General features: G+C 44.6%; 1 protein-coding gene across 1 annotated transcript in view; it reads right to left on the bottom strand.

Annotated features, from left to right (window-relative positions):
• Positions 1-1,448: 1,448 nt before the first annotated feature.
• Positions 1,449-14,301, bottom strand: part of CTDP1 (CTD phosphatase subunit 1) — a 111,474-nt gene continuing 98,621 nt past the window's right edge. Inside the window, exon 13 of the mRNA XM_037379542.1 lies at positions 1,449-2,483. Within this exon, the coding sequence (XP_037235439.1) occupies positions 2,342-2,483 (142 nt within the window). The 3' untranslated portion in view covers positions 1,449-2,341. The remainder of the gene's footprint in view (positions 2,484-14,301) is intronic.

The raw sequence follows: 14,301 nt of genomic DNA, 5'->3' as shown, positions 1-14,301 counted from the left end.
GCTTTGGCAGTGTGCTGCCTGCCCGGAGCTCAGCGTGCGGTACCGGCTGCGGGTTTTGGCAGCTCCCATGGAGGCAGAGGAGCCCTCGCCGGCACCAGATCTCTGGTAGATGCAGCTCAGCCTGGCGGGAAGCTCCGTGTTTACCTAGGGGTCCAGATGGTACTGGGTCTAGTGGAGTGCTGACTGCTTTTAGGACTCCTGCCCAGACACATGCACACCACCAGTTAAACCGAAAGCATCAGCCATAAAATAAAACTGGGAAGGGGATACAGCCTTTCACACCAAAAGCCTTGTCAAACTTCCCACGTATGGAATGACCCACGAGCACGGCGAGCCAGCTCCCGTGGCAGGGACATGGTGCCCGAGGAGCAGCTCGAACCCAGGTGGAAGGTGGCTGAGCCAACAGCGCTGCCCTGCTCGGTGCGCTGGCTGTGCTCACATTCAGGGCTTGAATGCTGCCATGTGGAGCAGCAGCCAGAGCGGGTGTCCGCCAGAATCTGTGCTGTGAGGTCATTTGCAGCATCACAGCAACCCAAAAAGTTGGTATTACTTCAAATTCTTTCACCAGGGTTTGATTTAAAAAAGCACAAAACGTACCCCACAACTCCTGACATTTTAATATTTAATTGCAAGGAATCATCCCTCTGGTAGCTGGGGAGGCTGCGTTTAAGTTGCTGAAAAAAAAAAGAAGTATTTTGACTTCCCATTTCACAAGCATTAGCCTTTTTCTTCTGTCATACAAAGCAACTCACCTGGAGACAACCTGCTTGTTTTCACAGAGAGCCACCGCAGGGAGGTCACTGTAGACTTCAACAACGTGGCACCTGTGTAAATGTCCATGAAGTTTGACATTTTTCCACATAAAACACCATTTTTGTCTTGCAGATGCTGACCTTGTGTTCTGAAGTGGAAAAGCAGTATTAACCTGAAAAAATTCTCCTATTTTCTCAGTCTTCCTCTTATTGCCATTATGAAGCTTTGAAAACTGGGCTGTTATTTGTAAACCAGCTGGGATTCTGTTGGAATATTCTGTTTTACTGCTAAGTGACAAAATTAAGTACCTCTGCACCAGAAAGTACTTCCCTTTAACCATGACGTCTGAATTAATGAGTCTTCTTTTGCAAACATGTTTTTAAAAGGATTTGTCTCTGCAGTTGCTAGCAATTGAGAATAAACCACAGCTCTCCCCTCTGAAACTCAGCAGCAGAGCAGCAACTCTTGCGATGCCTTCAGAGGCCAAAGAGACCAGAGAAAACACCAGAACGTCAGACTTCACATCCCACAGAAAAGCAAACCTTCTGAGCCAGTGCTTTTCTCCTCTGCCTGAACTTACAAATTTGCACTTGTCTTCAATGTTTTTCATCATTTTCATGCAGAGCAAAGGGAAGACAACACGGAAAAGTGCCTTCTACCTGATGGAAGCAAATGAACAAGAAAGGGGAACAAAGTGTACAAAATGAATTTTTATTAAATGAAAGAAAATCTGTTTTGTGGGTCAAATATGAAATAGAATATACAAAAACTTTACATCAGAACTCTTGTCAAAGAAATTAAATCCTATCTAGACTGAAGTAGCACTCGCTCTTTCCAAGACAACACGAATGGGTGAATATGCTTCTCATGGCAGTACAGGATCACAACAGTATGCTGTGCTAAATTTCCGGTTACAGAGAAGAAAAGTTATAAATCTAAATGATGACCCTAAAGAACCCAACTATTCCACAAAGTAACTTAAAAACATGAGTTTTGATCATTATGTATTATCTCAGAAGCAAATGACAGGTGGGTCAAGTGCAGAGTTCACAAAGCTTGCATATCACATTCTCTGTTTCTATACAAATATAAATCGTTCATTTATTTTAAAAATCCTTTTATATTTGATAGCATTTATTTGTGGAAAAGGATGACCAGTTCCTCAGGTTCCTGCTGTACTACCCAGACAATTCCACCTCCTTTGTCTCCTCCTTTTTTTTGAAGACTCTCACCCATATGCCACAGACCGCGATATTTTTAAAAAGTTACTGTACTTCAATCACAAATCTTTGTATCACTGTCCTGTATATGAAGGTTCTGCAGAGCTCCTAACATGTCTTTGGCATAGCACACCAAGTCCCATTTAATACTTTTTTTTGTTTAAAAAAGTATATTTTCCTTTAGTAAAACACCTTAAAAACATCTATTTCCGATTTTGTAAAATAATGTGTCACCTCTTGTGTTGCTTTGCAAAATATACACACACATTTTGGAAAAACATTGAGTACTGACATAAGGGACTCATCTGAAGTCCGATCTGTTTATGAGGAGTACAATACCATCACAAATTCCGCCTTCTGCATGAATGTCACATGAAGTCGTTCAATTCTGCTTCAAGCGCTGCTGCCATTTCATCTGCTTCAGAACTGCTTCCTTCCTCATCTTCATTGCTGGATTCTTTACTGGATTCACTGGCAGCATCGTCTTCATCCAGTTTGCGCTTGTGGCCCCTGGAAAGGCAGGCAGAGATAACGTGTGTGAATCAAGGCATCTTGTTGCTTATTAAAACTGACCACTACTTAACATGAGAGAAAAAAATGGGGCTAAAGGACTCTACTTTTTTCCAGGTCTAGACAAAAAGTACAGCACTTGTTCTTAAGTGAACAAAAATATTTAGTTCACACAACTGATTTTTTAATTGCTGTTACTTATTGTCAGCTGTAGGTGCAAAGAACAAAGTACCATTAATTTTGTTTCTCCCATTCCCCTGAACAAGGAATGAAAACAAAGTATGACTGTCTGAAAATCACAAGCTGATCTACTTTCCTTTCACATCCCAAAAGAAAGAAATCCATCGTATGAACAAGAGATTACCAAAATGTAGTGGAATGAAGCTGGGTTAATTATCATCGATAATATACAACTGTGGGCTGGCTTCAGGGGCGGCGGGTTGGCCGATGGAGATAAGGTGCAGCTGTGGCTGGTTAAGTTCAGTGGTTGGGAGGCAATGAAGAGAGAGCAGCCGAGGAAGAGAGGGGAGGAAGAAGCAAGAGGAAAGAGAACACACACCCTGGATGAGATGAGGAGAAGGCAGCAGAGGGACTGGCGTGAAGAGTATGCTGGTATGAGATGGTAAAAGACCTTGTTGCAGCTTGATAGTTTGGAGAGTGCTGTGACACTGAAATACATTGTGTATTGTTACATGATTTTGAAATATTCAAGTTTCTGCATTTATAAATAGAAAAAATATAAATGTATAGATATTTATATAAAGAAAACCTTAACAGATTAACCAAATCTGACTGCACCAGCTTCTACGCTTTGATGCTTCCAAACACAGGGGTCTCATCCTTCCCTTTTGTGTCTTTTTGGATTAGTGCTGCCAGGCTGAACCACACATTTCCCAGCGTCTCCGGAGAATTACCCAGTTTACACAGGAAGCTGAAAGAATCATGTTCCTGGTTGTGAAAGATCTCCAAGGAAAACCTAACGTTTCAACTGGGACATAGCCATAAGCAAAAGAACTTGGATTTGTGGAATCCTAAGATCTCTCTTCCTTGCCAAAAGGGAATTTTATATTAGACATGTTCTTCTGAGACAAAAATAAAGTTGAGACTTTGCATTGCATAGAATTCATAATGAGCTGCAGAAACACCTTCAAAATCCTTCCTTCATCATTTGATCAAATTTCAAGCAGAAAAATACATGCAAAGTGGGTATTTCTTAAATAACCGTCCTTTCCATTACCAGGTGGGGTTTCACGAAGAAGAGAATGCATCCACCTGCAACCATGAAAAATTAATAAAATGGTCTTTTATGTTGCAGCAAAAAGCAGTAATTTAACAATGCTCCCTTTAGTTCTGAGAGTATAGAGAAGTAGCATATAGCAAGAAAGGCCTTGGATAAATACTGACTTGAACTATGTATATCTAAAAGGAATAAACACAAAGATTAACAGTCAAACCTGTGAGCCTGTAAGCAACACTGAAATACAAAGCAATTTTTATTTTTACAGACATTCTTACTGCCATTTTCCCTGAAACATTAGCTGTCAGGCTGGCTGGGTGACACCTGACACCCCCCCCCCGCCCCTTCTCCGCTTTTCAGAGACAGACAAGTTGGGGAGTGAAGTCCGGAGGGGAGTTGGAGGGAAGGCAGCAGTGCCGCGTTCCCTGCGGTTCCTCGCTGCTGCGCCAATGGGACCAAAGGATGCGCTGCTGCTGCTTTACTGCCTCCTCCAGCAGCCTTGGGTGGGCTTCTCTGCTCCGTACCAGGCAGCAGAAGCCACACTCCAGGGAGGTAAGGCTGATGCCCCAGGATTCAGTCTGGGCTCTGAATCCGTAACAAAGAAAAACGGGATGAGGTGAAAGCATTTCCTGAATATTTTGCTATTGAAACTCAAATGTGGCCTGCGGAGGGACCACAGGGCACTACATGCAGCCTAACACACAGCAAAAAGCAGTTTCTCACTCACAACTCTGATTTCCACGCAGCCTACATTAGCACACAGCTTGGATGAGAAGCACTCAGACTAAAAATGACCGCCTGGAAGGACTCTCAGCACGTCTCCATTAAAAGCTACACAATGTGTGGAGCTTGAGTTCCACTCGCTCACCTCGTGATGATTTCAGCCTTCAGAGACACAGCCCTATTTCAGGCACGATGCTATTAGCTACAGAAAAGCTAACCGGGAACTAAAGCAAGCCAAAAGAGCCTTACTCAGCAAAAGAGGAAAAAAGCTGTGCGCAGGTCGCAAGTAGTAGACACATGGTGCAAACCACGAAGTATGGGTGAACAAAGGCACCAAGGGAACCTATAGCCTGACGCTCACGGCTGCAAACACTGGCATTGATCTCTTTGAAACAGTGCATCTATGGAAACTGATGGTGTCTGCCAACTGAAAAATAAAATGAACAGCCTGACAGCTCTATTTACAGATATGAAACACGTATGCACAACGGCAGGTGAGGGGTTACAGAACACGGCGGGACAAGCAGGATTGCAGAGCCAGCCCCGACACCGTGAGCTCGCCCAGATCTGAATCCATAGCAAAGATCCTGTCGAAAAAAGGTCTGTCAAGGAACAGTCTCCTGCTGCCAGCTGACTATTTGTTGTAAGTGAGGAACAGTTCATTTACTAAATAATTAAGGCAAAGACTAGCAAAATTACTAATCTATACAACAAAGCCACCTTTTAATTTAAATCTGCTCCATAGCAACTAGACTTCAGTGAGGACAATCAACAAAATACAGGGACCTGAAATACTCAGCGTAACCGGTTAGCTAAATAATGCAGTTCCAGTCTACAAAAAGACTTCCCAGAGAACTTTAAGGGACGGTCCCGACATATTGTCATCCCTCATTTGGTTGTATCAAACACTATCTTTGGAAATGCAAAAGACTGGCTGTGATCTATTTTGTCAGCTCTTGTTCTTTCGGCACGGCTAGAATGACAGCTCTAGTCAATCTAGATATTAAAACTTCCTCACTCAGAGGAGGAAAAAACCCATCAAAACCAAAAAAGAAAACACAGCTAAGTATTAGTCCTCTGCTAGAAGAAACAAAAAATCTCTCAAGAATGTACTGCTCTTATTAAGATATAAACACCTTTTGGTATTTGTGTACTGTAAACTGCAGCTTCATAGATATTCCAAAAACATTTAAATTAGTATTATGGAATCAAATGCAAAGCTAACTCTGAAAAAGTAACCTCAGTAACATAGTGCTGCATTTTTATTTGCAAATTCAGAAAAGAGAAACAACATCCCATTAATAATTTCTGTCTTCAGAAAAAAAGCAGTATATCCCCACAGCAGCACGTCTATTAACATAACAATTTAAAACGTATATTTTCCTCATTATTTTCTGCCCACTCCCTGTCATTTCCAGTTTCACAGCCACAGTACACAATGCTTTTGAGTGGAAAAGTTAAGTGCATACAGGAATCCTCCTTAATATTTAGAGAAAATGATTCAGCAGTATGGTGCAGGCTTCCATTAGCCTGATTTGCATGTTTCAAAGGAATTTTGCTGGCCCGCTACTGAAAACCAAACATACGGGTAATAAGTTAATATCTTTATAACCTTCTAGATGAACAATTAAAAAGACTGAATGTAGAATTTTAAGTATCTGACAACTCTGTGAAAAAAAGTGTACAATTCATATTTGCTTTGCCTTTGCATTAAGTACCCAGTACTGGGAAGCCCACCAGTCTGTGTGATGGAGAAGTCTTAGAAAGAGAACTAAATTTAAACCCCACATATTTCAATTAATTATCAAGATATTTAAATAAACTACAAGTGTAAATCATAGTGTCATTAAAATTTAAAAAAACCTTGTAATTATACATATATAAAAGTTATTTCAAGGAAAATTTAGTCTACAGAATGCAAATGAGAAATACACTTAGTGGTATTCCACTAATAATAAATGAACACCCAGGAAGAGCTGACATCACAAAGTTGCAGCAGAGCATGGTGTATGCATGTGAAAAACAGTAGAGGAAAAATTACTGAAAATAAAAACTTATTCAGCTCTTGATCTGTTAAAATGATCACTAAAACATGACTGCAAAAGTTCAACTATAGGTTGAATGAAAGCTTCATGCTTATCATTTCAATTTAAATTCAGTTCTCTGAAAGAGCCACAGGAACAAAGCAGTGAAAAGAAAGCTAGTATTTGTTGCTTCTATTATCTTAAGGCCTTAATTAATAGTTAGCTGAAAATAAGAAATGCTGGAAAAAACATTTTTTTCCTATTAATTGAAAAGCAGGTTGCCTCTGGTCAGTTTTGCATCCCGATGGCTCAAATTTAAGAAATGCAGCGCTACATTAAATAGAAACATCTAATAAGCAAAGGAACTCAAAGGGCAACATAAGGCTTGTTTTAAACAAAGCAAACCTAAAACTTTTCCAAACCTTGTTTTAAATTTGCAAAAGAAAATGATAGCAAATATTTAAATAAATGTTCATGTATACTGTAAACTCCAAGTACCTGCAACCTCCATCCCTACTCTGATAAGAAGTAAACGTCTAAATTATTGCAAATTGACCTGGTGTTTTTTCAATAGCTCCTAAAATCGGTGCAGTAACAGAACAGTCTGGGGACGGGATGTGTTCAGGTTTCTACAAGCCATCAGCTTATAGCGTGGGCATCGTAAGCAGCACTTTACAGCTGGTACCAGCTACAGTCAAGCGACTCCGATGAGAATCCTGCCCTGGGAGCCGGGGCAGTGGGGAAGGCAGCCGGCACTCTGGAACAGCGTGCTGCCTGCCAGCGCTGACCGTGCTGCCCAGGGCACCCCTGGAGCCCTGTGGGAAGGTCTGTCCCCATCCCCACACTCACCCAGCCCAGAGCCGCCTGTGACTCCTTCCGTAATGGATAGAAGGTGATGCCGAGTCCGGCAATGCAACAGGAATTGGACTCCCTTCCATAGGAATTTGACTATGAGAACAGTTTTTTGAGATAAACCAGTTCTGTGGTGATGCCTTCAGTAGCCATGCGCTGGAGCAGGGAAAGCAGAACTGCTCTTCAACCCGTTTTGAAGATGCCAGCCCAGTACTGAGCTAACGAGGTTCAAGGACACGAGATCTGTGTGGGCAGCAGTACGTCACACCGGGCAGACAAGGCATTACATTTGCAGGGAGATGTTCAAAGTTTTGCAGTTCTGTTTTCTTAACATGCGACACTGAGCAACACCCTTGATGTGCACTCGGTATGGCAGCGAGCGACTGTCCATAGCTGGAATTTGGCTGTAAGTTTACAGCTTTACACCTGTAACACTCGGGCGCCTGCCCCCTGGCAACCCCTGCCACGCATCCAGGCAGGAACATGGAATTTTCCATCCTGGTGCCTGGCTGGCCCCATCCCAGCGTGCTGCCGAGCACGCAACCTTCCTGCAGCAAACGCCGCTGGCCCCACGCGGGCAGGCAGGAGCGTCGGTCTTCCCCTTATGCTCCCGCTATGAGGAACAGGACAGTATTGGCATTGCAGGAACAAAAGCCAGACACCTCACGTATTTCCCCCAGAACCCATCAGCATTGCCGGCAGAATTGCAGGGCGATCCACCAGCCCAACGCGCAGAGAAATGCACGAGAAGGCTCACCGCGCCGCACCGGGCAGGGGGAGATGCTGCTGTTGGAGGAGCAGCGGGCTTCCAACTCCGGTCGCAGGAATCCACCCGTTCCAACTGACAGCTCCAAAATGTATTTTAAGTAACACACCGGTAAAGTGAGACATAATTAAATGCTGTACAGCTTCAGCGCCTTCCTGCTTTCCAATTCTGCACACCGGCACACTATTCAAACACTGAGAAACCATTCTGGAAACTTTAAAAACTATTTTAACAACAGTTTTATAGTTCTCTAAAGTAAACGCTCAATGTATATCTAAATTGAAAGGAAGTTTCTAAAATCAGGAAGTCATAGAAAATTTAAAATAAATTCAGAAACTACTACAATATGTCAACATGGGTATTTTGTAGATTTTGCTGAAATCGAGCATTTGGCAAGGCTGTGCTTTCCTGATATTTACACCAATGGGAAAGTTTAGTAACAAAAACCCCACCCCAAGTCACTGAAAACAGTTCTTAATTAAACATTCACTTGGGGTATTTCAAAAACAGTGTAGCAATAAAGCTTTAAAATGAAAGCCTACACCGAACTAAACTAATTTTCTCTGCACTGAACTAATTAGATACAGATAATTATTAAATTGGATAATGCAAAAAGTTGAATCTACAATTTTGCTTATAAAATTAAATCACAGATAAATAAACTATATCTCTAGAAAATTGCTTGTTATTTCATTAACTTCAAGTTTTATTAACTTCAAGTTGTTTAAAAATAATCCACCTAGTTGTTGTAAGAATTTACAACATGTAAGAATTTACAACATCTTACAATATGTAAGAAATTACATTTACAACATGCAACACTGATTTCTTCAAAAGGTGAATGTGGCAGTGGTGGTTCTCTGTCACTTAACAGATACGCTTGTCACTGGTTTGCAGAAGACAACAGAATGCTAATGATCCTTTCCAACACGGGGAGCACCCAACTACTACCTGATGCTCTCACCATGGAAAGTGCAACGGCGCCACTGCCATCACGTCTCCAGATCCTGCTGCAAACAGGCAGGGACACGGCCATCTAGTCACCTTGCCGCAGCAACCTCACCCCCTTCCCAGACCCTGCACCTGAATAACCAACAGGGGAACAACCCCATACTCAGACAAAAAATAGGTGTCCACCAACAGATCAATTATTTTCCAAGCTAAACCAGGCCTTCGTCACTTGCAGCAAGTTCTCCAGCTTCTGCCAGTCTAGAAGCATCACCACTGTGACAAGGAACGGCTGGGGGCAGCCGTGCCACGCTGCTGGGCAGCTCCGGGCGGCTGCAGGAGATCCCAGGGACCAGGAGTGAGCAGGGGGAGCTTCCAGCCTTCCTCCACCAGCGCTGAACGGGCAGAGTGTAGCAGCTCTGCCTGGATTTGGTCTGGAAAATGTCCTTTGAAAACGGTGACACTTGGATTAATTTCTGCTACAGGAAGCACTGCAGGAGACTGTCTCAGGCAGTGACGAAGAGTAATGTTCTCACTAGAGGGCTGAATACGAACTATTGTTAAAATTGGTAGCATGCAGTAAAAAAATCAAGGTGAAAAGCAGCAAAAAACCTGTATGATGTATGGGCAATTAAAAAATTCAAAACCATAACCAAAACAAGGAGCTGGATGAGAAACAGCACCCGATCTCTCTGAGAAAAGCCAGCCTGCGGCCACTGCTCTGGCCGGAGCGGACGCGCGCTGAGGCACCCCTGTGCGGCACAGCGCAGCACCACTGTGGTTTGACGACCCCCTGCTGCAAACTGATGCTCAGGATTCACCTGCCCTGCCGTACCGGCCGCATGGCCAGCACCACCCCAATGTCCAGAACGTTCTTCAAGGTGCATCATCAGGCATCAGTTTAGTCATAACATGATGAGTAAGGTGCTAACCAAGGAGGCTGGAAGTAGGACTTTGTATTCTCTTACTTGTGCGGTGGCTTTTTAAGTTAGATATTCACAGATCATCTTAATATGTATGTTAACATGTACATTACAGGCTACACTAAATTATACTGAAAACTAACATGATTTTGTTAAAGCTTTTAACTCCAATTTTTACTAACTCTTCTATTACTTTGTCATTGTTTTCTATAAATTGAGATTAAATTGCAAATAGCTAAACCCAACGTCTTTCTAGCATGTTCATCCACCAAGCAGTGGCTTTACTCACAAAAATATTAACTAAGAATGTCTCTGTTTCAACATAACATGTCAAAAAACAACACAAACACATTACCAACTCTGTGTGGACATTGGTAACACTTCCATCTGCACTGGAGCACAGAAAAGACTTAAACCTGCTTTAAAATGTTGTGCTCCAAAGGGGTAAAACACACCCATTCTTTCCATGCAGGTATATTCTTCCATGCAATGTGCTCCGTCACTTCTGCTAAACAAGGGAAGCCCTTCATCCTACTCACCCCGCCAGAGGACTTACTGGGATGCTCCCTCCGTGCACAGGCTCTGCTGCCTGCCTCGCGGCGTGGGAAGGTAGCGCAACCCTTGCCACAGCCGAGCGCCCAGCGGCTCCCAATGAGCAGCACCTCATCGTGCGGGTGCTGGGGCGTCACAGCTGCCGTGCCAGTAACATGGTGGCACTGCCAGGTGTGTGGCAGCCAGACCGCTCTGCACAGCAGGCAGTGGCGAGATTTGCTCTGCTCCATCCCACAGTGTTCTCCTGGAATATTACATTCCTCTACTACTTCTGTTTGTCAGAAAACGTCAGCACCCCCAGAGGCAACACATGCTACCTTGGCGCTCCCGATCCCCCCAGCTTGTCCTTCCCCAAATTCCCTTGTATTGTTCAGCTGCAGCCCTTCCCGTACCTCTGATGAAGGCGACATCTGATGGAGAAGATGCTTCATATCTGTTACCAGCCCAGGGCCACAGGCTGCTGCTGAGCACCCGGAGAAACAGGCTGCTACATCTTACTGATGCAGCGGTACCAGCCACGGGCTTGTACAACGTCTGATTATCCACTTACCTGGCTATACAGATGCATGCAACAGGAATGTGTGAAAAGATGTTTCTCTGAGCCCCAAATGACTACTGAGAGCATATACAAGATGTTCTCTTTCTAGTTGCTATCCGGGATTGATACAGCCACACGGTGCAGGGACAGAAGCAAGGTCCGACATGCCAGGCAGGGGCCCGACTGGAAGGAAGACCAGACACTTCCCTTTGCACGGCTTTGGGAATAGAAGCACTTTGCAGGCTGTCTCCAAAGTGACCGAGCGCACTCCCCAGCTGAGCTGGCTGGAGCCAGGACACACTGGGCTGCCCCCCTGCCCTGCCAGGGGGGTTACCCCTGATCCCCTGCTGGGGTCACCCCTGCCAGGTCAGGGCACGAGTGCTGCCGTGGCAGGAAGCAAAAAGCCTGGCCGTGTATCAAGACAGTGCAGGCAGCTGTGGCTCCCCAGCTCAGCTGCTGTTTACCCACTCTTGTTAACACCTGGAACACTAAAAAACTTGTCAGACTTTCAAGTATTACCATTCCAGACATGATGGCCTGAAGTAAATAGCAGCATCAGGTGGGAGATGTGTCCTTTATATTGATGCTGATGGTGTCTGAAAACTCCACAGGCACTCTGCCTAGCAGGAATACATTTTGCATGAGCATTTAACATGATCTGGTTTGTCTGATGGGTTTTTTCACTGTGTGCTGGTTTCAGCTGAGATAAGAGTTAATTTTCTTCCTAGCAGCTGGCACGACGTTGTGTTTTGGATTTAGTATGACATCGATAACACACGGATATTTTAGCTGTTGCTGCGTAGGGCTTACCCTGGTCAAGGACTTAGCAGTTCCCGTGCTCTGCCAGCAAGGAGGGGCACAAGAAGCCGGGAGGGAGCTGATGCCAACCGGCCAAAGGGATATTCCATACCATGGGGCATCACACTCAGTATATATACCAGGGGGAGTTGGCTGGGGCAGGGGGAGCACTGCTCGGGGGCTGGCTGGGTACCGGTCAGTGAGGGGAGAGCAATTGTATTGTGCATCACTTCATTTTCTTGAGTTTCATTCTTCTCTCTCTTTTTGTTACCTCCCTTTTCATTACAATTATTATATTTTAATTATTAAGCTGTTATAATCTCACCCCACAGGTTTTACCTTTTCACAGTTCTCCTCTGCACCCCACCACGGGGGGAGCGAGCGAGCGGCTGCATGGTACCTAGCTGCCAGCGGGGGTTAAACCATGACACACTGTAACTGGTGAAAGAATGACTATCATTTATTCAATTTAGTTTTCCAGTAAGTCTTTCCTGGGATAGCTAGGATAACTCAACCCACACTGGTAGTTTCAGAGACAGCAAAACAAGATGTTCCCTTCGGTGAACAGAGACCCCATCTGCACAACACGGTGGCAACATTGAACTGCCTGGCAAAGGACACTTCTGCTGCTGGGAACACCTGCTGTGCGTGGTGAATTTAAACATCCATATTCTGCTTTTCATGTACTTTCTGATAACACAGGGAAATTCCTCACAACCAGCCTGATACAACAGAAATAAGTTCAGGTTTTCCACAAAATCTGACTTTGTTAATCCTTTGAACTCCTAGTAGGTTTTCCCCTTGGGAAAAACCAACTACTTCAGAAATTGGAAGACCTACTCATTCTAATTCCTGTTCCCTGCCCCGCCCTCCCGCATTAAGTAGCAGCACTGCTTCTCTTTTACCAACATTTTTAGCACATGCTACAAGCAGGCATTTTAATTCTTGATACACGCTGCTGTTTAGCAACCATCACAGACTTGCAGGGGTCAAGATTAATGCACATGAGTTGTTATATGAAATTTTAAGCACTTCTGGAATTCTTCAGGGAGACGAGAAGGTTGTAATATATCAGCTATTTTTCCTGATCAGAATGACGCTGCCTTCAGTATTCCTGCTAATGTCCTAGGTCTCAATAGCGGCATAGAATGAAGGATTAAAACCCTTCACTAGCAGTTGTTAATGTATTACTTTGTTTCCTTACTCTCAAGGGATATTTAGATAGATAGCTGTACATTTTAATAAGGAAAAACATGAATTGTTTAGTAGCTTATAAATTGCACTGAAGCACTCAGCCTGATTAAAGGAACAAATGCTGCCTGAATCACCTGAGGACCAACCCCGGGCTACTCTTCAGAGTCTTTGTGCCAGCCTTCTCACCCACACGTAAACTGAAGCAGTATGTTACTACCTTTCCTCAGCCTGAACTTCTACTTTTTATCTTCCTTAGCCCTCCCCATTCCTTCGAAGCCACAGATGCAAAACAGCATCAGATCTATGGACTGCCAGAACAGGGTAGCGGTGGCAGTAACAAGTGCTTACACGTGCGCCTTGTGCTGGGGGAGCCGCATCTCTTACATGAGTTGGAGCAGGACACGGGAGCCTGGTGTTAGGTGCTGCCGTGGAGAAACAGGAATAACTCCACAACGATCCAGTGCCTGGAGTTCCTTACCTGAATTCAGACCACATCAGAGGAAGGAACTGCCCCCTGTGTGAGGAACAAGTGCTCTGAAGTCAGAGAGTGAAATGCTTCATCTACCCCTTCCCTTGTGAGTGAACACTAAGAGCTCAGGTTTTTCAAATCTGGCCGGGATTCTGATTCTCCCCTTCTCGCTCTGGCAACTGCAGAAGCCAAGCTGGAGCTGCCGCGTCCACAGGCTGGCAGAGCAGGTAACAGACCCTTCAGCAGATCGAGTCAAGAACTCCCTTACCTTTTCCCCATTATCTCAGTTTCCTGCAGCCTTCATTTCTTCAGACTTAAATTGTACTGTTGGCACTTTCTGGATGTAGGCGATACCTGCCCTTCACACAACTGCATCTCTCCCGGCTGGGCAACAGAGCCCCTGGTTTGTGTGCTGCTGTGCAAAGTCTCCCCTCTGGCCTTCGACACTGCTCGAAGCAGCCCCCAGCCAACAGCCCCTGGGGGCACCCCATGCTGGGAGCGCCTCAGCTGGACTCAACAGTCGCCTCCGTCCTCCCCAGCACACCAGCACCGCTGCCGCAGGCTCCCAGGACCTGCCCTGGGCTCCCTTGATGCCCGGCTAGCTTAGGCTCTGCCAACTCTGACCTCGGCAGTGTGGTTTGGCAGCTCACTTCACAGTTGATAGGATAATTACAGCAATCAAAACACTTGTCCCTTGATTCTGAGACAAAGGCATCTTTACTGCAGAAGCGCAAGAAAAACTGCTAGTAAAAAAGACAAACATGTCCACCTAATTTCTTCCTCTCACTAGTCTA

This window comes from Falco rusticolus, chromosome 3 (genome assembly GCF_015220075.1).
Source record: "Falco rusticolus isolate bFalRus1 chromosome 3, bFalRus1.pri, whole genome shotgun sequence".
In the NCBI taxonomy this organism is placed as follows: Eukaryota; Metazoa; Chordata; class Aves; order Falconiformes; family Falconidae; genus Falco; species Falco rusticolus.
Note: the sequence above shows the minus strand (reverse complement) of the source record. Positions and strands in the feature narration are given on the sequence as shown.